The sequence below is a fragment of the Perissodus microlepis genome, chromosome 5 (genome assembly GCF_051167445.1).
Source record: "Perissodus microlepis isolate ML-2025 ecotype Zambia chromosome 5, ASM5116744v1, whole genome shotgun sequence".
Lineage (NCBI taxonomy): Eukaryota > Metazoa > Chordata > Actinopteri > Cichliformes > Cichlidae > Perissodus > Perissodus microlepis.
This window is the reverse complement of record NC_140465.1, coordinates 33,750,463-33,777,865: the sequence shown is the minus strand read 5'-3', so window position 1 is coordinate 33,777,865 and position 27,403 is coordinate 33,750,463. Positions and strand designations below refer to the sequence as shown.

Genomic DNA, 27,403 nt, shown 5'->3' with positions numbered 1-27,403 from the left:
GCTGTTGTGCAAATGGAACAGACAACAGTTGGAAGTTATAGGCAATTAGCAAGACATCCCCAATAAAGGAGTGGTTCTGCAGGTGGTGACCACAGACCACTTCTCAGTAACTATGTTTTCTGTCTGATGTTTTGGTGATTATTGAATCCTGGTGGTGATTTCACTCTAGTGGCAGCATGAGACGGAATCTACAACCCACACAAGTGACTCAGGTAGTGCAGCTCATCCAGGATGACATATCAATGAACTGGGGCAAAAAGGTCCAGAGCATGGAGAGCAGAGGAGACAGGCCAGTACAATAGGAGACGTGGAGGAGGCCATAGGAGGACAACAACCAACCAGCAGGACCGCTACCTCCGCCTTTGTGCAAGGAGGAACAGGAGGAGCACTGCCAGAGCTCTGCAAAATGACCTCCAGCAGGACACAAATGTGCATGTGTCTGCTCAAACAGTCAGAAACAGACTCCATGAGGGCACAACGTCCACAGGTGGGGGTTGTGCTTACAGCCCAGCACTGTGCAGGACGTTTGGCATTTGCCAGAGAACACCAAGATTAGCAACTTCGCCACTGGCGCTCTGTGCTCTTCACAGATGAAAGCAGGTACACATTGAGCACATGTGACAGTTCTCCACGGTGTCTGGAGGCTGCATGGAGAATATTCTGCTGCCTGCAACATCTTCCAGCATGACTGGTTTGGCAGTGAGTCAGTAATGGTGTGGGGTGGCATTTCTTTGGGGGACCGCACAGCCCTCCATGTGCTTGCTAGAGGTAGCCTGACTGCCATTAGGTACGAAGATGAGATCCTCAGACCCCTGATGAGACCATATGCTGGTGCAGTTGGGCCTGCAAGACAATGCGAGACCTCATGTGGCTGGAGTGTGTCAGCAGTTCTTGAGAGACGAAGGCATTGATGGTATGGACTGGCCCGCCTGTTCCCCGGACCTGAATCCAACTGAGCACATCTGGGACATCATGTCTCGCTCCATCCACCAATGCCACGTTACACCAGACTGGCCATGAGTTGGTGGATGCTTTAGTCCAGGTCGGAGATCCCTCAGGAGACCATCCGCCACCTCATCTGGAGTATGCTCAGGCATTGTAGGGAGGTCATACAGGCACGTGGAGGCCACACACACGACTGAGCCTCATTTTGACTTGTTTTATGGACTTTATATCAAAGTTGGATCAGCCTGTATTGTGTTTTTTCTGTTTTCATTTTGACTCCACATCCAGACCTCCATGGGTTGCTAAATTTGATTTCCATTGATCATTTAAAAAAACAAACAAAAAACCCCCCAAAAAAACCTTTTAATTTTGCTGGCCGCAGATTCAACTATGTAAAGAACAAAGTATTTCATATAAATATTTCATTCATTCAGATATAAGATGTCTTATTTTTGTGTTCCCTTTATTTATTTATTTATTTATTTTTTGAGCAGTGTATTTACATAATAATAAGATAAGCCAAACTTAGGAACTTTAACATTTAACACAATCCATAAATGTAAATTAGTAGCTTGATAATATAGTAAAAGAAGAAAACGTTCCTTTAATTTTTAATCACAGTATGTAATTGAGTCAGTTAAAGCTCCGGGATATGGATCTGGCATAGCACAGATCAGTTTCAGCTGCTTGGGTGTTCATGAGATTTATAACAGGTCACCAGTTGTGCAACATAGACACAACCCCCAATACAGGAATGGTTTCACAAGTGGAGGCCGCTGACATTTTCCCCTCCTCATCTTTTCTGGCTGTTTTTTCACCAGTTTTGCTTTTAGCTTGGGTCTGTGTCACCACTGGTAGCATGAGGCAACCTGGACCGTACAGAGGTTGCTCAGGTAGCTCCTCCAGGATGAATGCATCAATCAAGCCAGCAAATCTTCTGGCCAATGACAGGTACGCATACAAACATGTGGGGTCCTTACAAACTACTGATTACTATTTTGAATTGCTGGAATGAAATGTGGGCAAAATGAAAATTTATTTTTTTTTTGGGGGGGTGGGGGGGCTTTATATTGAGCCCTCTGTAGCTTGATAATTTTGTTTTTTTTAATCAAATAATGTGGCAAACTTTCATTCCTGATGCATCACCCAGGGCATATCAATACAGATATCCAGCTTTTTTATGCAATGTATAAACTGCTTCCCTGCAATGCTAATAGGGATTTGAATTATCTCCTGTTTATATTGGAAATAACACATGCAAGGATGGCAGTGCTTTCTGAAGACAAGTAGCACATATCGTTCAGTGAAGGGATTTAATGATGGGCTTAAGTCCCATCAAAGACAGGATTTCACTGTCTAATCCAAGATAATAACTTCTCTTTGCAGTCTGCAACAAACTCAAGTCCAAGGCGGACAATGTGTAGACATGTGATTCCAACACTAGAGGGAGTCAAAGGTTTAATCGTTGTTCAATGTTTTACTTTCTCTGTAAATTATTTTTTGTCCAGTAATTCTTTATGTCCAAGTGAAATTTAAGTCATAATTTGAAATGTTTTTTGACAAACTGTATGTGTGTGTGTTGGACTGATACAAAGAAATGAGACAAAGTATATTTACTATTTTAATCCAGCTGTTGGCATTTGCAGTAGTTGTATACAAACAATATAAAATCCCTTGTTTAAAATGAGCCAAAAAATAAGAGCACTTGTTGCCCAATTGACTTAATCTCGAGTTGCAAAGAATTTTTAAATGTTGTTTCTCAAAGCAGAAACAAAACATTTCAATAGCTAAGGGAAGCACAACTTTTCATGACAAGACTTGGTACATTTTTCATCTTATTTGGACAAAGGGAAAATAATTCAAGGTTTGCCTCAAGCTGGACTTTTTCCAGTTACAACTTTAGCATGTGCATTATAATAGAAAAATTATTAGAAAGTTTATGGACCAAAGACTTTTTTTTTTAAGTTTTGTTTATAAAATGAGTATGAACCTTTGGTTTTGAGCTTACATATTTACGCTGTCTGGAAATTATTACAAAATCCATCACTCTGAGCAGATATGATGAAACAATAGTTAACCCAAAGAAAGAAACTGAACTGAATGCAAGAAAAAGTGTTGAGGAAGAATAGTACCACAGGAAGAAAATAAAGTACTGGAAGATCTGGACTGTATAGAATCCATTATTCTATGACAGAAAGGCTGAGGTTTACACATTTAATCTACATATACATTTATAAATGTAGGAGTAACAATATTAAACTTGATTGTGCATGAAAGGTTTAGAAATCTGAAAGGCAATCATGAAAGATAATCCTGCTTATACTAAGAATTTCTGCAGCATTTACACAACCAAATACATATTTACATAAAAAATGCTTTTTAATGACAGATATCAAAGCATGATGGCTTAAGTGTGCTGGGGTTACTCTCAGTGCTCTGATAGCTACATCCTTACACTGCACTGATTAGTGCTTCTGGCTCTGATGTCATGTGTACATGTCCTGGTCCACCTCCTATCATTTAAATATTATTCCCGTGGCAATCAGACTGCTGTTTATGAACACATCCAGTTCTCCCAGCACTGCAATCTGAGAACTGAATATGTTCTGCTAAAGATTGTTTTCATCTTATGTGTGGTCAGTTAGCCTGAGGTGCATGTGTGAGACAGGAGCCCAGTCTGATGGGAAAGGAAGCATCTATGAGAGGAGGGATGGCAAAATGGCAAAGCACAGAGCTTCAGAAACAAAAAACAAACAAACAAAAACAAACAATGGGGTGGGGTGGGGGGGCTGAATTTATCCCTTTGCTAAAGAAGAGATAAGATTAAAAAGAGCGTAATATAAGCTACAAATTCAACATGAAGTGTGGTGACTTATGTGTTTTATTGCAATCCCACTATCAAGTAAGACCGTTCTTTACGTGTGATAAATGTTAGTGTAATACCATTCCCATTTTAAGGAAATCAAATGGTGATTTTTCTAGTCTAACATTTTAATCCAACTGAGCCTTCAATGCCCAAGGTCTCAAATACGAGATGGAAACATATTTCTCCCTCAGTCCTCAAAATTTATAGTGTCTGTTGCATTGCATCTGTCACCACCTCTCCTGCCTGAAGCCTCTAAAAGCTTCTGCATCTGCAGTAAGGTGCCCTTTTTAAAGCCCCAAATGTCCAAATACAATATATCCACCAAGGCCATTTTACTCCACCAATTTAGAAACTATTGCCATTTATTTGGTGAAGGTCCACCTGCATCATGTTAATACCACTGCTGGCTAATCGAGCCAAGCTCTCTGCAGATAAGGTTTCCATGGTAACGATGGTGTGCTGGTCATTTGCTGAAACCGCTCCGGTGCCGGCTTCTGTTCCTGCTGCAGGGGAAGCAGCGTCAGGTGAGACTGTGGTGGCGGCGTTGCTGCTGGTAACAGTCGGCGGTTTCTTGTTCATATGGGTCTTGACGTGCTTTGAGAGGTGGTCGCTGCGCATGAAGCGTTTGGGACATTCTGTGCACGCAAACTTTTTCTCACCTGAAGAAAAGGTAAACAAAATAAATAAATAAATAAATGCATGTGATAATATCAGACTTTTTGCTACACAGTCAATGATCCATTTGAGATATGGTAATAGTTGACCCATTGGAGTCAGTCTGTGTGAGCAACCACTTACACTTCTTAATAAAAAGAAGTTTAAACCAGAAACATCTCAACTTTTTCTACCTGTTACTATCTGTGTTCTGGGAATCTCTGTGCTCCTGTACTGATGCTGGTAAACACTGACCCATTCAATCAAGCATGCTGGTGCTGGCGTACACTGTAAAATTACACCCCATTTAATGTGGCAAACACCTATCACACATCAGCTTATTTGGTTTTCACACAGTGAACTCTGGGACATTTTCCAACTTGTAGCACATTTTGTGAGATAGGCCACCTTGAGGCACGACTGTTACACCTGCCGTATTCTAGCATCAATGTTGGATATCTGCACTCACGTGCATCTTCAGGTAACATCTAGAATAGTTAAAGGCTGCACTGAATTCCTCTAATCTTCACTGTTTTCGCATTAAAGAATAAAAGTGAACTTTCCCCACAGCAGACACATTTGGGAAAACAGGGCTGTTAATAATAAAACAATGTTGGCTCAGTTCAACTCAGTCATTCCTGCAAGCCATGACAAGTGACTCCGCACAATAACAGGGCCTGAAACTAAAATACACCAGTTAAACTTATACAATAAAACTAAGTTATCACTTATACCTGTGTGTGTCCTCTTATGGCGCTGAAGCTCATCTGAACGGGTAAATCGTTTGCCGCAGTAAGACCAGGTACAGACAAAGGGACGCTCTCCCGTGTGCCAGCGAAGGTGGGCTCTGAGGTGGGATGTCTTGCCGTAGATCTTCCCGCAGCCAGTGATGTGACATATGTGCTGCTTCTTTTTAGTCGGATCACTGCTTGATGCAATAACCACAAATCATGAGCGTGAGAGAAATTAAAAACAAGAGATATTCAAATGGTTCTCTGTTTAAAAGATTGTGAAAAAACAAGTTTGCTTCAACTTTTTTGTGTAGTTCAGTTTTATAGCTAACAACAATGACTGATTGTTGAATAAATACATGTAAAAAGGAAAATAAAATTTAGTCAGGAAGACTGCCATAACAGGGCTCTGTAACATACCGTCCTTCTCCATCCTTGCAGAAGGGGCAGGTACATGCTTCTCTACGGTTACGTCGCCCTTGAGGTGGTGGGCTTATATCCTCTTCATCCATAGCTGTATTTTCATCCAAACTTTCTCCACCCGTCTGTAACGGCTGCTCTCCTGTAGCAACGGAAAAGAAAAATGCTAAAGTCTGACATAACATGCAAAGTTTATCTAGTGTTTCATTAAACAGCTGCTGCTCTAAAAGCTTAAACCAGTTACATTTTTACACGTTAGAGATCTAAAATACAGCTCTATAATTTCTGATCCAAAAACCATAGGGTTGAAGAGCTATGCGCTTTCTTCTCATAGCTCCTTGTTGACATAAAACCAAAACAAACAGTACTAATCCAATGTTAGTATAAAAAAAGTTGTACTATCTAAAAATAAGCTACATTTTCAGTAACAATGACAACTTTAGTCCTCTGGTCTTTATCCATTATACTTAAGTAACTTTAATGACAGAGTAAAATGTAGAAAAATGAGCCATTAACTAAAACAAGTCTAAACAAAGCCTGCTGCAAATGTAACTGCTGGGAGGCATACGATTTCACAACACTGTTAACAGACTCAGCGATTCTTTACAAACAGGGGAATTTGATAACATCTAGCCCAACAAACATGCAGACATACTGGGAGGAGCTGCCAATGGCCAAACTTGGAAAAAAAAAAAAGGGGGTAAAAAGAAAAAAGAAGGGAGGGGTGCAGTTACACCCTTGCTATAACAGAGAAGTCGTGGCTGACCCACAATTGCATGTAATGGGACCAGCACGTGGAGGTACGTAGGGTCAGAGGGGAAACAAAAGCTTTAACAGGAACACAAACATGTGAAGTGGCCTAACGAGGTCAGAAAAGCACTGAACAAGCCAGACTGGTTCAACCAGTATAATGCACTACGTAGGTAAGAGGTGAAGGAATCAATCCAAAGATACAAGATAAAGAGGGAAAGAAAAACAGAAAGTAAATCTAATCTTCCAGGGTAACCATTGTTTACTAAACCCAACTGCAAGTCACATACTTTACAATTACCATGTACACCAAGTTCTTTAACTACCAATTAAACGGAAATTCTAACAAAACACAAAAAGTTGTTTGTGTTTAGATAGAATCTAAAATTATTTATGAAAACTAAATGGTCCAAAGAAAAAGAAAAACATCTAATACGAATGAAAGTCAGATCAACAGGTCTTAAACACACCAACTGCTGATATAGTAACCTGCATGTTATAATAGATGAAAATATTATGCATGTATTTTAACGCTGAATATTAACAGTTAATGAAAATCAGGCCACTGGCTGACCTGCTGTGCTGGCGATGGTGATGGGCAGCTGGTGCATCTGCAGCCCGGACCCCCCGAGGCTGTTAAGATTTATGGTCTGGATCCCTGGGATCTGCACGGTGTTGACGGGTACTCCTCCAGCTGCAGCTGTTCCCTGAGTCTGGCCGAGCTGGGGAAGGGACTGCACGGGTGCCAGTGTGATCTGCGCTCCCGTCGGATTCTGGATCTGAATGGTCTGCCAGGTCACTTGGCCGTTGGGGGCGACGGTGCGCAGCAGGATAGCCCCTGTGTTTGGCATGATTTGAAGATTTTGAAGCCCTTCCTGGCTGAGTGTTGGAGTAAACACTTGACCGCCTGTGGCTGCAACAGTACCGGCCTGGATGGTTTGGAGTTGCGCTCCACCTTGGATAACCTGCTGAGGCTGGATGAGGATTTGCTGTGGCTGCCCCCTGTCTCTGTTGTCTGGCTGTATTGGGACACCCAGAGAAGAGGCCATGTTTTGCTGAAAAGTCCCTGTCACAGCTCCATTGCTGTTCTGCTTTTGGGTAACTCCATAAGAAGAGGTCGTCTGTGTAGTGACAGTGGAAGCACTGGTCATGTAGCCGGACTCGCTGTTGGAAGACACTGGCTGTTGTTGCTGCTGCTGCATGAGTTGGTTTCCCACTGCTTCTCCTCCACCATTGGTATCCCCCCCTGCAGCACCAGCAGTGACGGGTAACAAAGTGATGTTTCCATTTAGAGACACAGGCATATTTGCCAAGAACTGGGGCTGGTTTTGTAACAAACCATTGCCTAAACTTATGTTTTGTATGGGTATGGCTCCCTGAATGAGACTGGGCATGGTTATGATGTTTCCTGCTGAACCGGCTCTGTTACTCGCAGTTATGATCTGTTGGCCATTGGGAGAAGACACTATCTGAAACTGCTGTCCTGGTCCTGCTGCGGCAGGCACAGCAGACTCCTGCTGAGCGTGTGTAAAATGCAGCGTCTGGCCATCCACTGTCTGAAACTGTGGAATGACCTGGTACTGGATGTTAGGCATCACACCTGATATAGTGGTAAGGACCTGCTGACCCTGCATTGACGGCGCCTGAGCAACTACAAAGGGCTGTTGTTGCTGCTGCTGACCCTGAGAGCTTACAGCTGGCGACAGCACCTGCCTGTTCTTGTTGAGGTCTCCTCCTGACATCACTCCTGAGGAATCTGTGGTGACTGTGTTGGAGCCTGAGGATGCTTGAACACTCAGAGGGTTTACCTGCCAGCTGTTGGCACTGGAGGTAAAAACAGCCTGGTTTAGGTCAAGTTGTTGCTGCTGATTCTGTTGGTGCTGGTCGGCAGGGGAATCGTTCTCTCCTGGGGTGTCAATGCGACTGCATGTGGCTGCCAACAAGGCGAGTGGTGATGGCTGCTGTGAGTCCTGGAAAAAGAATAAATGAAGGAGTACTTAGAAAGTAGAAATATAAGAAATGCAATGTAGAGTTACAAAAAAAAAAAAAGTAACAGCTGCCAAAATATCAGGATGTTCAAGTAAAGCTGGATACTTGCATGTGATTGAAAGAATACATAATAAAGTTTAGGTGAAGAAGAGAGTGCAGGCAGGGTGGAGCAGGTGGAGATGAGTGTCTGGGGTGGTTTGTGACAGAAGGATGGCAGCAAGAGTGAAGATGGTGCCGCTAACTCAAAGGCAGAAGATGGGACTGGACGTGGCAGAGCTGCATACACACTGGAAGTCAATCGCTTGTCGCTGCTTTAAAGCGGACGGCTGGTCGCTTGTGGACATTCCACGCTTCTGTTGCCTAGGTAACTCTCTAACGCATTTACCATCAGGTCATGTGCCAATCAGTTGCATTCTTCACTTTCACTTGTAGTCTTGTCCGTGGATTACCTCAGGTCCCACCCACTTCCTATTGCTTGCGGTTATTTCGCTCATAGTCACCTGAACCCGTGGAATATCATCCACTTTCTGTGGTTTCTAGTCGTCCGGACACTGCGAATCACTTCTAGTATGCACGCAGCTTTCAAGTTTCATTGGGCGTGACCAGTAGGGATGGGTTTAGAAATAATATTGGGGGAAAGTCAGGTGGAGTGAGAGAGAACGTTACAGAGGCGAGCCCAAGATGGTGGACATGCACAGATGAGGAAAAATTGATATATTGGAAAAGGATGCTGAAGACTGAGCTGCCAGGCAGGAGGAAAAGAGGAAGACCACAGAGAAGACTTCATGGATTCAGTGAAGGAGGACATACAGAGGGTTGGTAGAGGATGAGGATGTTAGAGATGGGCTGAGATGGTGGTAGATATTTCGCTGTGGCATCCCCTAAACAAGAGGAAGTGTAGCCTGGTTTGGAAAGCCCAGTAACACAGTAAAATGTAAATATTGTCCCACTTTGTCCAACTTACTTTCAATCAGAAAATTACAAATTACAGAGTGAATTTTTAGAGTTTATTTTTTCCTTCCTTGCACATGATTCAAAGCATTTACGATACAAGATTAAATGGTTTAAAATGTCTATTAAAAGTTATTTTCAAAATTAATTTTCCGATTTAAAAAAACGCTAGTGATGTGGTAGATTAATTTAAAGATGTCAGAAATACACACTCCACTACTAACAAGAACTTCATTAATAAAATTAACCCACTTTCTTGCCCTTTCCAGGGGAGTGGGCATCAAAGAGAGATAGGTGAGGGGGTGTGGGCAGGGGGTATGGGAGGGACCACATTTTTGTGGAGTTGCGGCGGGCTTGGCTTCCCCTCCCCCCAAACCCACCCATCTCCCTCCCACACTTTTAGTTTGCCCTATAAACTGACTCACTCCGCTAGCCACCCCCTCCAAGGCCAGCCAAATGGGCCGAGCGAAATACACACGAAGTGCCGGGGTTTAACGGGAACACCCCGTGTGGGCGACTTTTACCTGCCCATTCCCCACCCCGGTAACATGTGCTCTGGGGAGAAAATCAACAACCCTCACAGACCCCGACACAAACGAGCCATAGAAGCGATCAAACAGATGGGAAGTGCACATGAGTTCACTCTGGCAGTATCTCCAGTGGATGTGTCCCGTAACCTACTTGTGAATTTGCGTTTCGCTTTTGACTGAAGCCTCCACCGCTCTCCACAGCGGCCATTTCACCCTGCTGCTGATCTGCGGAAGAAGAGTTTTTGTAAGAGTACATCTCCTTAAAGCACTTCACAAGAAAAAAAACATCACACATCGAAACTTACTACTGCGTGTAATAAAAAGGACGGAACACACGGAACAGCACAGGCCACGAACACACAATAAAAAGGGTGTTTTTCGGGGCCGCTGTGGGGCGATTCAGACAAGAAGTGCAAGAAAATCTAAGTGCTCACAGGGCCAGCTACATGCTAAGCTAACGTGAACTCACAAGTAAAGTATGAGCTGAAGTGAACGAAATGTTTTCAGCCACCGCTGTAAGTACAACTAGCTGTGAGCTCACATCAGTTGCACAGAGTTAAGTGACACTATCTGCTTACCTATTAATTTAAGTCCAAAAGTAAAGTTACAGGTGACCAGTTGGTTTATTGTTGTTAGCCGTGTATTTAAAAATTAGCGGGTTTGTAACCTTAGTTGGTCACTTTTTTAAAAAAACAACTCGGCATTTAGTTATCGCCACACGCCACATTTACGACACGGAACACATTGAAAACAACGTACTTCCACTCTACTCCTTACTGTTCAGTTATCGGTTCGTCCACAACATGCCAGTGAGTTTAAAAAGTTCACTTACTGCTCATAATTTGAAGACGGGAGGAGTTTCGCTGCTCTTTTTTCTGCTTGACAACTTTTCACAACTTCACACTAACTTGACGCCCCCCCTTCTTTGAAGGAGAACGGTGGGTGCGTTCGATTTAGGAACGCGGCAGCCTGCCCACGTCGGGGAGAACACGCGGTATAGGTTTTTAACAGGCTTATCAGAGAAAGTATTGACGAGGAAGTCATTAAATGAAAGTAGCTCCCCTATACAGCTCAAGTCCAATTCCAGTTACGTTTAATTCAAACATCTATGACCTAATTATTATCCCTTTTAGTTCTTAGTACAATGTTCTTCGGTAGAAAGTATTTATCTAATATCAAAAATACAAGAACACGAGTGGAAAAATCTCCCAGTCGAAATAGGTAGCCATATATTCAACAATGGGCGTTTTGTCATATTAAAAATTAAACTCACCTCCTGTTCGCTGCACTATCGCACTGTTCCCATGAATAAAAGAAGCATACCCTTTTAAGAGCTTCTTTTGAGCAATCGCTTCTTTTCTCCAATGGAGAAGGGCGTTTCTGCCAACGAGTATCAGTCGGCCAATGTAATTGGGCTACAGGCAGAAGACTGGGCGGAACCAAGCATTGTAGGTTGTACCCCTGAGTATGATTGACGTTTGGTTATCTTTTTCCGCTTAAAAGACGCCATGAGTAAACAGTTCTCGGAATATGGACGATCGCCTTTATTCGGTCAGACACTTGAGCCTGTGTTGTCCATCTGAGACATTAAGGCTCGTGTCTTGGTTTGAAAACGGAGGTGGAAAAGGAGGAAGGCCGCATGGGTATTTAAGTCTTGCCTCCGTGGCCACTGGCCACTCCCTGGTGGCGCCCGGTGGGTCGGGAAACGGCAAGGAGGCGGGAGGAGTTGGCCAGGGTGGCGGTGAAGATTTCCCCATCACACGCACACACTGGCTATGAACCGCGCGGGGAGGAGAAAATGGCTCGCCTGTGGGAGGGCTTGCATTATTAGGATTCGTGAGGGGGCTGTCAATACGGCAGCACATGTGCCCGTGTAAACAGGAGAGAGAGGGTGGAGCCCATCCCCAGGCCAGTCCTGCAGCCACCCACCTCTGTGTGAACTCCATCACTGACACTTCTTCAATTAGACGCAGATATGAATACTTCTACCGCCACACATTGATGCATGCATGACACCACCACACTCTGAACTGATCTAGCAGCACTAACTGAAGCATTCAGGTAGTCTGGAAATAAATGCAGTGACATGACACTGTTAAAAAGAGGCTTTTCATCATATACTTTACTATGCAGACAATCATAACATCAGCTTTTGTCCAGTATTAGCCCAGAAAGTGACATCACTACAGCATTTCATAAAATACAGTACTGTCCTTACAACAGATAAATAAAACTACAGCCTACATGCAAAATATCTGAAAAACTTGTAAATGTGGACCCACAGTTATTTTCAGAAACCATTGCTTCTGCGTTTCAATGGCACAGGTTTTTTTTTTTTTTAAATTAACACAGTTTCTACATTAAGTGATTTTTTGTGAATATTTAAAGGAAAATACTAGATATGCATCATAGTGGAAAATGTTAACATTTATTTAAAACATGACTTTTACAGCTTTTTACCTGTAGGTGATTATTAAAAAGTAAGAATAATCAAATAAAAAATGTTATTTATTAATCAGGTGACAAATGTTGATTAATAAATAGCCTAAATCAGGGGTGGGCAATTCATTTTAAGGTTATAATAAAATTAAATAAATACTGGGCAGAACTGAGTTCAACTCATTCGTATCTTTACTGGTTTCATTAAATGACACTTATTTTCCCATTTTTTGTACTTTACTGCATGGATAGTCCTGATTTCTGAATACTCTAAATCCCAGGACTGCCCTCTTCTGACAAGAGACCTCTGATGTTGTGCGAGGAATCTGCAGGAGCCACTCTTCCAATTTCAGGGTTACAGCTTCTTACAGCTCCTCTTACCACCACGATTACTTTGGGCTTTTCCTCCACATCTGCTCCAGTTGTTCCTTCAGCTTCTGGTAGTTCTCTGTCTCCTCATGCTCCTTCCCAATGTTGCTGTCTACTGGTATTACCACAGTCATCACTATGTCTGGTTGGTTGACCCGCAGCTGCTTGTCGGTCTGGAACTCAGAAGTCTCACAGAACATTAGGACCTTGCTGTTCTTGTAATCCATATGCAACACAGATGTTCCTGTACACTATCCCAGCCATTTGTTGTATCTCTCAGGGTATGCAGTCCAAGCTTGTGTCTTGCATCCTATTACTATGTGTTGGATAGTCTCTGGGGCGCCGTTGCACAGTCGGCAGTTTGGGTTCTGTCAGCTGTGGTAGAGTCCTGTCCTTTATGGTGCTTAGGGCCTGTTCATGTGCTGCCATGCTCAGAGCCTCTGTACTGTCCTGTAAGTCATCTTTTTCTAGCCGCTGGTAGGATTTCTGATGTCAGCTCCTTCTAATATATATATATGAGCATCTCTGTCCAGAGGAGTGCAGTCCCAGAGTACCTAACATAATGTGCAGGACCTTCAGACTCCCAGGCCTCTGGTAGAAGACCTGGGCATAATGATTAGATGAATCAGACCCTTCAGGAGGATGGGCCCTATAGTTAGAGATTGTCACTATAGTCCAATTTGTAAGGCTACATCACATGTGTTAGTCAGTGCAAAAAATTATGCTAAAATGTCAAACTGGCATTAAGTGGCACACTGCACTGGGGTGCTGGAGTGATGGCTACAAATGGCCTCTGTACTCCCATGGCATTAGCAAGGCTACACTTTTTTGGTGTCTTCATGGTACACTAAGATAGAGCAAATCTGCTTTTTCTTTCTTTTTTTCATTTTTTAAAAAAAATAGATATTTATGATTTTCAGCGACTCATTGCTCTTTTTGAGTAGTTTCCCAGATGCATTGAGAACAACTACACACCTCACAGTAAAACGACTGAAGAAAATGATTGTGGGCCACTGGAGGCAAAAATAATATTTATTTGTTTTGTAAAATTAAAATATCACAGGAGAAGTGCAAAAAAACACGCACTATTTGCCTGTCATATGATTTGCATTCAAATCACTCGTGTCGCATCAGCTTTGCCTCTGACATTTCCATAGACCTGTCTGTGTTTTTGTTTCTGCAGGATGTGCAGCAGCTGCATCCCACGCTGATAAAACTTTTGTATTTCAGACGAGATGCAAAGTTACTTCCTACAAAGGCTTCTCAAACCGCTTCACCGCCAAGATCCGCGCATATTCAGCCCGACTTATAACTGACTGCTTTCGAAAGGAAATCACCAGAATCGTCGAGCGGTCGTTGATAAACGGGAGCCTGCTGGATGCAGTTTTAAGCGTTTTGTAAAGATTGCAGATGAAGTTGCTCGTATTTAAGTCGCCACATACAGGAAACGAGACAAAGAACGCCTCTGATACAGAACTGAAACCTGCGCCGATGAAGGTAAGGCTGCTTTTCGGTTGTCAGCATTGATTGAGCTCTAAGGCAGCATGTAGACGCTTCGCTGTAGCTGAATGGAGAAAATCTTACTCCGTCTCATTATCGAGAACATACATCCAACATACGGCTCCTGTAAGCTGTATTATCAAGTAAGTAAATAATTATTCTTAATTAGTATAATCATATATATTTAATGGTTTACATCTCATCGATACATTTATCTAAACTACACTTGGTTTCCCTTACACATTAAAGTAAATTACGACTTTTAATTAATAATAACTGCTTTTACTTTGAAGGGATTTAGACTGAACTGTTAGTCAGTCATACTGAAGGCAACTAAGCGACCTTATATCATTTTCTATTATCTGTGTTTATATGTTGTTCGCACTGCTAAATTCACTTTTTGAGCATTTAACCATAACATACCAATTCTTAATGAATATTTATCTATACATGTTTTATATTGTGTCTGTTATCTTGTCTCCAGCTGTCCTGGAGGTACAATATTTCACCTGAACTGTTTGTCTGACTTTGATGAGCCTTAAGCAGTATAGTCTCTGAACTTAATGTCATAGCTAGATTGATTTGCGTGTAGCCACCTCATTTTTACTGCAATATCAAGTATAATCTATGCACAGATGTCTTAGAAACACTACTGATAAGGAAGCGGCTGTTAATATCCCTATGCAAAAATGGCTCAATTTTAATGAGAAGGGAAATATCACTGAAAATCCTGAATACAATTGACTTTAGAGTAAAAAGGTGTTCATTCTGCTAAAGTAAACATTAAAGCCTAACACTGTGTTGCTGCTTCAACATTTCATCCCCGGCTCTTTTAAATGGTAAAAATGGTAAATGGCCTGTATTTGTATAGGGCTTTACTAGTCCCTAAGGACCCCAAAGCGCTTTACACATTCAGTCATCCACCCATTCACGCACACATTCACACACTGGAGATGGCAGCTACATGTGGCCACAGCTGCCCTGGGGCGCACTGACAGAGGCTTTTGTTGCACCTTGGCAGCTTTGACAGAGCCATGTCCCCCGGCTGTCCTGTGAACTGAAGCGATGGAGAGCTCATCCTCCACAGTGAGGCGGCGAGCATGGATCAACAGCAGCCGTCAGCAGGTCACTTTGGAAGACCCTGAAGGGCCTCTGTGCCCGTTCCCATCTGCCTCCATAGCGGACGATGATGTGTTCTCTGATGGTAAGAGCAGATTCTGGAACGTGGGAGGGATCGTCCTCCATGGTGGTTTATTATTAACTATCTTCAGCATACATCAAGTGATCAGCTGAACTTGAAGATACCTAAGTAGCTGGATACCCTGTTTATTGGGTAAAGAATAAATAGTGGGTTAAAAAATATATTTGTTGGGACCAATAGCAAAAATAACACGAGTATATAACAGGATATACATGACAACAAGCGGCTAACTGTCAGTTAATAATAGCACAATGCATGTGTTCCTTCAGTGGGGATCAGTCATAATCTTAAGTGCGATTTCCACAGGATGCCTTGCGGGAAAGATTGAGAACTGGCTTCTCAGTTGTGGGTAAGTCAACTTGTTTTACTGCTTGTTTTTCTTGTAAGATGATATTTTGAGCACTGAAGGACAAGTTGTCAGTCACTGGAAACTGGTTAACAAAGAGCGGCGCGTAGCAAGTGGAAACTCTCTGAAGTCAGGTGTTCCAGGAAGACGCTGCAGCAAGACAGCCGCAGTATTGTTTTTCACCAAAGTCAACTTTGATGATGACTTATTATTGTTCCATTGGAAAAAAATAATTTTACAATGAACTTTAAAACTATAAAACCAGCGCTCCGAACTGACCTTTTGCTGTCTTGGGAACACTTGTTTGCAGAAGATCGACCAGTGTTAAGTGTCACAGAAGGTACCTGTTACTGAGTATGATTAAAATATGTGGCCAGGGTATCAACATATAGATGTCTTCAGGCGTAAGAATTTTTCATCACATACAAACTAAACCTCACAACTAACTTCTGCTGCTTCACTCTTTGTAATATTTCCTTATAGAAGAGGGAAAATGATATAACTAGGAGGAAATAATCATTTCCTTTTTTTTTTTCATCAAACTGCTGCAAGGAACACAGACAGATTAGTTCACATTATGTCAGTTATCAAGAAGGAAGCTGCATTTAGTGGTCAATGAGTTTGCATAGTCTGCGTTTTTACTGAAATGACCTGTAACACCAGAAAAGAGTACAGTAAAAGAAACAGAGTTATTTCATCTACAAGAGGAAGCTGACAGATTCCAACAGTAAGTTGATTAAGAAGCAGCTCTCACGAGCTCTGGCAGTATCGTGCTGCAGATGAAGCTATCTATGCAAACTTAATCACTCATTTGATAAAAGCATGACACTGATTGGATCTCACAGTGGGTGTGTTCATGTTTTAAATATTGGAATATTTTACAGGTCAGATGCCTGCTCAGAGAACAGCGGTCAGCTGAGCTTTGGTGAGTAGGAGCTGAAACAAACCTCAGGAAATCACATGATAGGTTGGGGCCAGGTTTCACAATGAGCTCACCCGAAACCCTGGCTGATTGTGACCCACACCCGTTTTCACACCTTGGCTCATGTGATTAGGTAGAGGATCATCAGGGGGTCCTTTGTCCCTCTTTGGGGGGAAACTCCCACTGGGTTTAAATCTGGGACTCTCCACCATTTGACCTTAGAACTGAAGAAGCTTCTCAGATGAGAGGTGAAACGTCTTCAAGCAACTTACAGAAGTCCAGACGCTTTTCTTTTCAAGCTCCTTAGACTACAGGGAGTGCAGAATTATTACGCAAGTTGTATTTTTGAGGAATAATTTTATTATTGAACAACAACCATGTTCTCAATGAACCCAAAAAACTCATTAATATCAAAGCTGAATGTTTTTGGAAGTAGTTTGTAGTTTGTTTTTAGTTTTAGCTATTTTAGGGGGATATCTGTGTGTGCAGGTGACTATTACTGTGCATAATTATTAGGCAACTTAACAAAAAACAAATATATACCCATTTCAATTATTTATTTTTACCAGTGAAACCAATATAACATCTCCACATTCACAAATATACATTTCTGACATTCAAAAACAAAACAAAAACAAATCAGCGACCAATATAGCCACCTTTCTTTGCAAGGACACTCAAAAGCCTGCCATCCATGGATTCTGTCAGTGTTTTGATCTGTTCACCATCAACATTGCGTGCAGCAGCAACCACAGCCTCCCAGACACTGTTCAGAGAGGTGTACTGTTTTCCCTCCTTGTAAATCTCACATTTGATGATGGACCACAGGTTCTCAATGGGGTTCAGATCAGGTGAACAAGGAGACCATGTCATTAGTTTTTCTTCTTTTATACCCTTTCTTGCCAGCCACGCTGTGGAGTACTTGGACGCGTGTGATGGAGCATTGTCCTGCATGAAAATCATGTTTTTCTTGAAGGATGCAGACTTCTTCCTGTACCACTGCTTGAAGAAGGTGTCTTCCAGAAACTGGCAGTAGGACTGGGAGTTGAGCTTGACTCCATCCTCAACCCGAAAAGGCCCCACAAGCTCATCTTTGATGATACCAGCCCAAACCAGTACTCCACCTCCACCTTGCTGGCGTCTGAGTTGGACTGGAGCTCTCTGCCCTTTACCAATCCAGCCACGGGCCCATCCATCTGGCCCATCAAGACTCACTCTCATTTCATCAGTCCATAAAACCTTAGAAAAACCAGTCTTGAGATATTTCTTGGCCCAGTCTCGACGTTTCAGCTTGTGTGTCTTGTTCAGTGGTGGTCGTCTTTCAGCCTTTCTTACCTTGGCCATGTCTCTGAGTATTGCACACCTTGTGCTTTTGGGCACTCCAGTGATGTTGCAGCTCTGAAATATGGCCAAACTGGTGGCAAGTGGCATCTTGGCAGCTGCACGCTTGACTTTTCTCAGTTCATGGGCAGTTATTTTGCGCCTTGGTTTTTCCACACGCTTCTTGCGACCCTGTTGACTATTTTGAATGAAACGCTTGATTGTTCGATGATCACGCTTCAGAAGCTTTGCAATTTTGAGACTGCTGCATCCCTCTGCAAGATATCTCACTATTTTTGACTTTTCTGAGCCTGTCAAGTCCTTCTTTTGACCCATTTTGCCAAAGGAAAGGACGTTGCCTAATAATTATGCACACCTGATATAGGGTGTTGATGTCATTAGACCACACCCCTTCTCATTGCAGAGATGCACATCACCTAATATGCTTAATTGGTAGTAGGCTTTCGAGCCTATACAGCTTGAGGTAAGACAACATGCATGAAGAGGATGATGTGGACAAAATACTCATTTGCCTAATAATTCTGCACTCCCTATGATGACCTGGATGACTGAGAACCTGCACAGACATGTTGTCAGTGTTCCTAATTTGAGCTGTTTTTCATTCAAATGAATTACCAAACCTCAAGGAGTATATTATGTTTAACTAGTACATGTGACAGCATTGTTTGTTTGTGTAATTTAGCCTGTTGTTAGATAGATGGTAGGCAACCTGATGATGCCATAATAGCTGATACAGATAAGAACCTTCAGAGGCCAAAGATAAACCTGTGTGTCAATTTTGGTTGCTCAGCTCCTAATTACGTACATGTTTGCAGGACAACAAATAGACGGATGTTTTGTGTGTCATAGTATGATAAGGAACTAAAGCTGTCAAAAGATTGTGGTGGAGTAAAAAGTAGAATTTGTTACTCCTTTGGAGATGCAGTAGGCGATTTTAAGTTTTAATTTGCACGAAAACGAAATGGTGAGGTAAAATACAAGTTTCTCATATTTGCTACATTCATAATAATGTACATGGAGGAAGTCTACATTACATTTTTTAAATTTATTTTAAAAGTATTTCTCATCTAATTATTCATATCTGTGACTTTCTTGTCTTCAGAGTCTGTGCTCCAAGCCGGTAACTTTGCTGATGACCTGGGTCTTGGAGCAGATGGTAAGCATACGCTGTATATGTTCATGCATGGGCAGACAAATATACATGACTGCATGCATACTTAGTGTTATCCTAAAGGAATTTTAGGAATTGCATTGATTTTTGCCTGGGGTTAGCTCTCTGTGTCAGCTCCCTAGTACAAAGAGTGTGCGATGTGCCACTGAGTCAGTGTGAGAATAGCAAAGGAGTGTTTCTGGATAATTCACATTGATTGACTGGAGATGTCAAAGGTCCTGCCCCTTGCTCTCTCTGCTAACTCTTCTAAATCAGACTGAGTGTTTGTCTTCACGTGACTGCATCTAACGTATTAATTCCTGTTAAAGGAAAAAGGAAACTGCAGATAATGACAACCCCAGATATTTCTTGAGAATAGTTTTGCATTAATTTCCTGAAGACGTAGCCATAACCACTACTTTTCTCATATTCATCTGAAGATTAGTCAAGCCCTTAAACTAACCTTCATGTGTTCTCTGTACAAATGACGTAATACATGCTTACCCTTGTAAAAGACTAATAATAGAGCAGACTATATTACTATAGGAAACTTGACTGTGCATCCTGATGTTTTTAAATCTCTGTTTATGTCCAAATTAGACTGAGCAGTTTATATGTCAGTGACACACCCAGTGTTGTGCAGTGCCATGAGGATGTTTTTTGAGAAAGCTGGGTGTAGGCTTGAAAGATATTTTGTTTATAACTCTTATGTTATGTCATGAATGGGCACACTTATTAAAATAAAATACAACTTTACACATATACAGATTCTTATGGATCACATGGAGATCATATATGAAAAAACTGTTATATGATTGTTATTGTAGGGGTTAAGCAACAACATTAATAACCACCTAGCGGATATTCGGACTCTAGAACAATAAGCTTAGTGGATTGTAAGAAAAGGTCACAGGTTTTAAGACTTGTTGCATAGACTGAACAAGAGGTCTGAAACATTCTTCAGATATTTTGGCCCATTTTTTTCAGCAGTTTTTCAACAGTTGCTACAGATTTGTTGGCTTTAAATCTGTGATACAAATCTTCTGTTTCACTAAAACTCAAAGTTGCTATTATTGGATTGAGATATGGTAACTGTGGAGGCTCGTCTGGCCTCAACAACCATGTTACATTCAAAGTCACGTAAATCATCCCCATTCTGCTCAGTTTGAACTTCAGCAGGTTGTTTTCACCATGTCCACATGCCTAAATTTATTGAGTTGCTTGTATGCGATTGACTGATAAGAAACTTGTGTTAATATGCAGCTGAAATTGTGTACCTAACAAAATTCCTTCTAATATTAAACAGATAATTCAACAAAATACCAAAAACTAACTCACATATTTTCCATGTCTCTTACTAAAATATTGTTAAACAAAACTGAAATCATACAGTGTTCAAAGTACAAAGTTATTAAAGGTTTAAGCTGTCAAACACAGAAAGCTCATTCTTCATTTACACAGCCATTAATTAACAGAAGTTATTTGAGACAGGTTGGTGTTGTTGCTTGTTAGAGATCTTGATTGTCCCTTTGCAGGAAGCATTGCATTAAATGAAGGAAGAGTAGCGCCGAAGGGGATTTTCTACATTTACTCACATCATAGAAATATATCTACAACTTTATATCCTCTGTAGCGTTTTGTCTTTCCTGATAAGTGAATTTCTTCCTTGAGCAACCCTGTGGTATTGTGCCTGGGGAAACTGTCGAACCCAGAAGTGTTGTAATTTATTTTAACATGCCTTCCTTGTTTCAGCTTCTGTGGTAGAAGGTGGAGATGTTAAACCTGAGCCTGGGTGAGTAGTCAGCATATAAGCATGTAGTTATGGCAGTAGCAGTAAAACAGGAAGACAACAAATATTTGGTAAAGAACTGGTAGTCATAGGCATATAGCATAGGTGATCTTTACACTATATTAAAGGCATTTCTCATTTAATTATTTACTTGTAATATACAAAGCTTGCTGTGTGATTGTTGTCCATCATGTGACTTTATAATTTTACAAAATCAGTATTAGAGAAACGTAAATAAATGATCTAATGTTATTTATTTATAATTTTGTTTCACTGTGTGGTGACCAAGAAGCTTGGCGCGACAGCCGTCCTTCAGACAAAAGAGCAGGCTCACCAGGTCAGTGACCAACTCTTCCACACATCAGAATAAACAGATCACGCACAAATAAAGGCTTTAACATGCAGGCTGGATGCAGTGTAACATCTGACACGTCTTATGTTCAGCACCCCACGTCAAGGACTATGTTTGCCATCAATGAACTTGGGCCACAGCATAACTTCTAGCTGCTTCTCTGCCTCAACCTGGAAAAGTACATCAACGTGAGTCTTTTAAAGGATTTATTATTCGCCAAATTTTCAAAAATGGTTTTCACATGACATGGTATACACCAGCGGTCCCCAACCCCCGGGCCTCGGACCGGTACCGGTCCGTGAGTCGTTTGGTACCGGGCCGCGAGAGTTGAGGCTCAGGTGTGAAATGTATAGTTTTCAGGGTTTTTAATCGGTTTTCAGCGTTATTTTGTTATCGTTTTTATCGTTTACTCGGTTTTCCTTGGTCTTTTCACGTGTGTTATGAATAAATTTTCTTTTTTTCGGTACCGGTACTAGTTTTATTTTGTTGTATTTATCCGCAACACCTTAAAGGCCGGTCCATGAAAATGTTGTCGGGCATGAACCGGTCCGTGGCGCAAAAAAGGTTGGAGACCGCTGGTATACACCATTTCTAACATATTATTCACTATAGTGGTTGCATCTTTGATGCTTTGATGATTACATTAGCTGTAATACAACATTTTCTCTCCTTTTTCTCACACTAGTATATCAGATGTCCTCGAGTTGTGTTCAGAGGATGCAGAGGAGACTTTGTATGAGCTGGGTTTTGGCTGTGAGGAGCCACAGGTTACTGTGCGCATCCCTCCTCGTTTCTTTACCTTTCCTTCTCAGGCTCAGGGCATCAACTTCCGACTCTTCTTGGATTCACAAATAAGGCGGATAAGAGAAGAAGACCCCAGCCTCTCTCTTGCTAGTAAGACTATCTAGTTGTAGTTCTTCTGTTGGTTAGCTTGCTTTGACTTCTGTAGCTGTAATCTGTATATAATTATTTGATCTGTGATAAGGTCAATTATATCCATTTATATAAGTCTCTTGATTCCCATAGGTCGTTTCAGACAGGTTCAAGTGCTGACAGCAATGGCCAACGCTTTCTATTCCCTGTACTCCCACGTGTCCCGCACTCCTCTCCAGAAACTGTCCACACCGGAGTTTACCTTCTCTTCCCCTGTGCAGAGGATCGAACGGTTCAGAAGCAGCATTCGAAGTGAGCCACGCTCTCCAGTAGAGAGGCTGAAGGACACTGTCAATAAGATGTGTCTCTACACGGGCTCTCCCCGGGGGTCTGACTCCACCTCTCCACAGCCTTCACCCAGGAAAAGATCCAGCCTGCCAGAAGTTGTGGATATAGTGTGGAAAAACAAGAGTGGAGTTAACAAGAAGCTGGATTTGGAGGAATGTAATAGCAATAATTCAGCTATGGATGTTAACCAGATCACAGACGGTGAAAATGGGCTGGAAACTCAACAGTCAACGACGGACATGGAGATTCTCGAGGACAGAAATAAAACCTGTGAAACGGAAATGGGGGATGATAATAAACAGCCAAAGGATGTTGACTCTGGTGAAAATGACTCCATGACTCAGGGTGTAAGAACATCTGTAGCATCATCATTATCAGAAGAAACTGTCATAGAAACTCACTCTGAATCATTTTCATGTCAGCCAGAGCCAGACTCTTGTTTGACACAAAGTAACAAAAGGACAGCGGAACTAAAGCCTGTTGCCAAGGTTACATACGATTTAATTTGCCCCCAGATAGTCGAGAGTGTACACCGGGCACCTTTTTGCAGTCAAAGGACACACAGTCCGGAAAGTTTGACTCCCCCAGAGAGAGAAAGCACAGATAAATCCTGTTCTGTATCACACAAATTCAGTCTACAAGCCTCCGTGACAAAGTCTACCCTGAATTCACACACAGATGATGTTGCCTCTTCAGGTGAGGCCACGCGGGGGGACGCATCTAGATCACTTCCTGTCTCGGAACCCAGTGGTAGCTACACTCATTACTGCATAACTGTGACTGGCTGGGAAGGCGATGATGTGCCATCCTCTTCTTCGAAAACATCAGATTCTAGTCATGCTTCGCATGGTTTCTATGGTGAGAAAAAGTCTCCTTCAGAGAAGCAAGGACAGTATCTGAATCCTCTGATGCACCAGAGCCTGGGCAAGCTCTCCAGTAACCTTCAGCAGGTTAATTCCTTTGAGCTGGAAGAGGTACAGTAGTTTTACAATAGGCTTCATGTTGCTTGTTATCTCAGCACTACCATTAGAAAAGAGTTTAACGATGCTTGGCTGACTTTCATTAAACGAAAGCAAACTGAGTACATCACAAACTGATTCAGTAAACATTTTCCAAACAGGCTCAAGTCATCATAATCATACTAGAACATGATGAAAAGGGTATAAGTGGATATAACAAAATGATCAAATTATTACTCAAAAGCAATCTCACCTTCAAATATTCCATATGTTCTTTCCTCTGATAATGTTTGGTATTGGCTATGAGCCATTTATGATTCATAATACGTGGGTGTTTTGTGTTGCTCACTTTGACCCAGAATACAGCCTGCATTAGGAATATGTTTTGTGCTTACATTTTTTCTCTTTCAAAAGGATTTTGATCATTGATTATTGTTTGTTATGTAAAAAAAAAACAGGCCAAATAACAATATTATTTATCAGAAGTATTGAAAACCTAACCAAATGATACAAAAGAGGCTCTTATATTCACTTATATTTGGCTTCAAACACTGTATAGTGATAGACATCTATGTTGCAATGACTTCTTCAGCTCTTGCTGTGTGTAATTGTTCATGACATTATTTTTAAACAGTTACTAAGCAGGCATTCCCTTTGTCTTTTTAGGTGCATAGTGCAGGAGAGGAAGACTTGGGACAGTCAGAAACTCCAAGAACTACAACCTCACCATTTTCAAAAAAACATCAATACAAAGGTACCCTGTGTGCTTACATCTCATTTGAGGAACTTGACTTTTATTTTGTGAACACAGTTTATGGGAATTTGACTTGTCACAGTTTTAAAATAGCTGTTTGCAGTTAGCAGTGGTCATAAACTCGCTGACAGAAAAAAAAAAAAAAAAAGATGCACACAGTTATAACAGGGTGTTGCCATGTAACACTGCTCAGCTACATGTGAATAAACTTTGAGCTTCCTGGAGGTCTTGTATTGAGGTCAAATGAGGAACTGAGTAATTCAGGCAAACCCAGGTATAAAAATATACACTACTCGTGCTGGGTTGGACCCCTTTTTGTCTTGAGAACTGCCGTAATTCTTCACAGATTCAGTAAGGTGCTGAAAGCCTGCCTCAGACTTTCTATATTGAAATGACAGTACTGCGCACATCTGTGATGGGAATCTCCCATTCAAGCACATCCCAAAATGCTGTGTTGCACTGAGATCAGGTGTGTGTGGAGGTCATTTCAGTACAGCGAACTCACAGTGATTTGAGCTTTGTGACGTGGTGGTGGAAGCAGCCATCAGTAGATGGGTACGTTGGAGTTATAAAAGGATTGTCAGGAGCAAACAATGCTTAGTTCATACTAAGGGGGCCAAAGTGTGCCAAGAAAATATCACCCACACCATTACACCACCACAGGTCTAAACCACTGATGCAAGGCAGGATGGATCCGTGCTTTCATGTTGTTTACATCAGAATCTGACCACACCATAGGAAGGTTCAATGCTTCAATGTCCAATGTGTTGTGTGTTCAGAGATGCTCTTCTGCAAGGCCATTCTCCTCTGACATCCACAAGGAATTTTTCACCCACATAATTGCTGCTCACTGGTTACTGTCTCTTTTTTGCACCATTCTCTGTAAACCTTAGAAATGCAAAGAGCAGCCCATCTGGCACCAACAACCACGCCACGCTTCATATCACTTAATCTAAATCACCTTTCTTTCCCATTCTGATGCTCAGTTTGAACTTCACCAGGTCACCTTGATCATGTCTGAACATGACCATGCCTGACTTGCAGCCATGTGATTAGTCGATTAGATAAATGTGTTAATGACTGGTCGTACCTGCTAAAGTGGCTGGCGTGTGTATGTTTGAGCATGAATATGAATTCAGCATCAGATGAGAGCTTGACAGATGTGTACACAAGTAGCTCTGCAGGTGTGTGTTTCTGTGCCTATTTAGGTCAGTGTGCTGCTGCACTTGTGCTGCTGCACTTGTGCTGCACTCCCCAGAGTTTGGAGAACATATCTGACTGTGTTTGCTCCCTCGTATAGGTGAAGTGGTCCGCGGTGACAGTATGCAGTCGGACAGCAGCGGCTACGCGGACGAAGAAGTCAGCCCCTCATCAGACAGACACAGCAGATGACAGAAAGCTCATGCAAACAGCATGTACGGCAGTGCCTGAGTTTGTGAAACTCTGCCGAGGACTTCCTATCAAAATAAAATCATCGTACTGTAAGACTTGCTCATGTCACGATTTTAGAGGTTTTTTTCAGTGAGAATATTTTTGAACAAAGTATTAAGTTTTTCCATTGTGCTCATATTTAACAAAGATTATTGTATTTTTAATAAGTAGACAGTGGAAAATCTTTTATTTAAATGGCAATCTAGTCATAATACAGGTGAAAGGCTGCATTTCAAAGATTATTCCTGTGGAGCTAACGTTTTACTTCCATTTATTGTTTTTGTATCACAGCAGAGGAGCATCACAAGTTTAATGTCAGCATCACCATCAGTTTCATGCACCTTGAACTCAATGTCAGTGTGAATAAAACTACACAAATGTGTCCATCCTGCATTGAGCGACAGATGTTTTCTTGAGTAGTGCAAAAAATTCTTTTATTAAATGACTTCACAGCATTTTACCAACTAACAGCTACAGTAAGGCAAGGTGAAGTGACACCACAGGCAGTTACAGAGAATACTCTGGAAGCCAGTCATCAGCTTTTATGTGGAAACTTATCAGTCACATCAACAGAAAAACAGGGGGATTGTTTTAATACTTTTGGAAGTCCACATGACATGATGGCTTTGTCTGGTCTGTGATATTGAAAGCTTAACACACGAGAGTGAGTTTAATGTTGAGAAGAACAAACATTTATTATAAAACTCACTGTACCGCTTCCTTTTTCTGCCAACACAGAGCTGTGTCTTTAGCTCAACAGAAATGAATTTGCAAACTTAACATAAAGTGTGAAAAAGAAAAGAAATTAGACTGTGACACATCATGAAACTACGTGAGGGCAATTCATAACGGAGTTTCCAAAATATTAATGTTATTTAGAAAACATAGCCAAACAGACAATCAGCTTTAATTTGGGGGTTTTAAATGTAAGAGCCTCTAACAGTGTTTTGGGGGTTGCTTAGCTTTGTTTGGAAAGTTAAAAAAAAAGGTTTGCTTACACGGCAAAAGTAGTCGTTCTGAAACATAATAGACTAATCTACAGGGAGTGCAGAATTATTAGGCAAGTTGTATTTTTGAGGAATAATTTTATTATTGAACAACAACCATGTTCTCAATGAACCCAAAAAACTCATTAATATCAAAGCTGAATGTTTTTGGAAGTAGTTTTTAGTTTGTTTTTAGTTTTAGCTATTTTAGGGGGATATCTGTGTGTGCAGGTGACTATTATTGTGCATAATTATTAGGCAACTTAGCAAAAAACAAATATGTACCCATTTCAATTATTTATTTTTACCAGTGAAACCAATATAACATCTCCACATTCACAAATATACATTTCTGACATTCAAAAACAAAACAAAAACAAATCAGCGACCAATATAGCCACCTTTCTTTGCAAGGACACTCAAAAGCCTGCCATCCATGGATTCTGTCAGTGTTTTGATCTGTTCACCATCAACATTGCGTGCAGCAGCAACCACAGCCTCCCAGACACTGTTCAGAGAGGTGTACTGTTTTCCCTCCTTGTAAATCTCACATTTGATGATGGACCACAGGTTCTCAATGGGGTTCAGATCAGGTGAACAAGGAGGCCATGTCATTAGTTTTTCTTCTTTTATACCCTTTCTTGCCAGCCACGCTGTGGAGTACTTGGACGCGTGTGATGGAGCATTGTCCTGCATGAAAATCACGTTTTTCTTGAAGGATGCAGACTTCTTCCTGTACCACTGCTTGAAGAAGGTGTCTTCCAGAAACTGGCAGTAGGACTGGGAGTTGAGCTTGACTCCATCCTC

At 41.6% G+C, this 27,403-nt stretch overlaps 2 protein-coding genes across 8 annotated transcripts; one reads left to right on the top strand and one right to left on the bottom strand.

The window, feature by feature from the left end:
* Nucleotides 1–2,553: 2,553 nt before the first annotated feature.
* sp1 (sp1 transcription factor) lies at nt 2,554–10,803 on the bottom strand. Of its 4 annotated transcripts, none has more exons than XM_084929510.1 (6): nt 10,669–10,803; nt 9,988–10,061; nt 6,941–8,336; nt 5,617–5,758; nt 5,200–5,393; nt 2,554–4,470 (listed from the first exon to the last, which is right to left on the bottom strand). In XM_084929510.1, exons 1-6 carry the CDS (start codon nt 10,673–10,675, stop codon nt 4,157–4,159), a joined length of 2,127 nt encoding a protein of 708 aa, XP_084785636.1. In that variant the 5' UTR covers nt 10,676–10,803; the 3' UTR covers nt 2,554–4,156. The 4 variants fall into 4 exon arrangements, with proteins under 4 accessions (XP_084785636.1, XP_084785637.1, XP_084785638.1 ...); XM_084929511.1 differs by having other exon boundaries at nt 5,200–5,390; XM_084929512.1 differs by lacking the exon at nt 10,669–10,803 and adding an exon at nt 10,596–10,659.
* A 160-nt stretch (nt 10,804–10,963) lies between these two features.
* Nucleotides 10,964–26,001, top strand: tespa1 (thymocyte expressed, positive selection associated 1). Of its 4 annotated transcripts, none has more exons than XM_084929517.1 (12): nt 10,964–14,141; nt 15,166–15,348; nt 15,652–15,694; nt 16,576–16,616; nt 19,057–19,110; nt 20,857–20,896; nt 21,183–21,230; nt 21,338–21,433; nt 21,931–22,139; nt 22,272–23,440; nt 24,092–24,179; nt 25,480–26,001. In XM_084929517.1, the coding sequence occupies exons 2-12, from the start codon at nt 15,210–15,212 to the stop codon at nt 25,569–25,571; spliced, it is 2,019 nt and encodes a 672-aa protein (XP_084785643.1). In that variant the 5' UTR covers nt 10,964–14,141; nt 15,166–15,209; the 3' UTR covers nt 25,572–26,001. The 4 variants fall into 4 exon arrangements, with proteins under 4 accessions (XP_084785643.1, XP_084785642.1, XP_084785641.1 ...); XM_084929516.1 differs by having other exon boundaries at nt 10,964–14,287; XM_084929515.1 differs by having other exon boundaries at nt 10,964–15,348.
* Nucleotides 26,002–27,403: the final 1,402 nt, after the last annotated feature.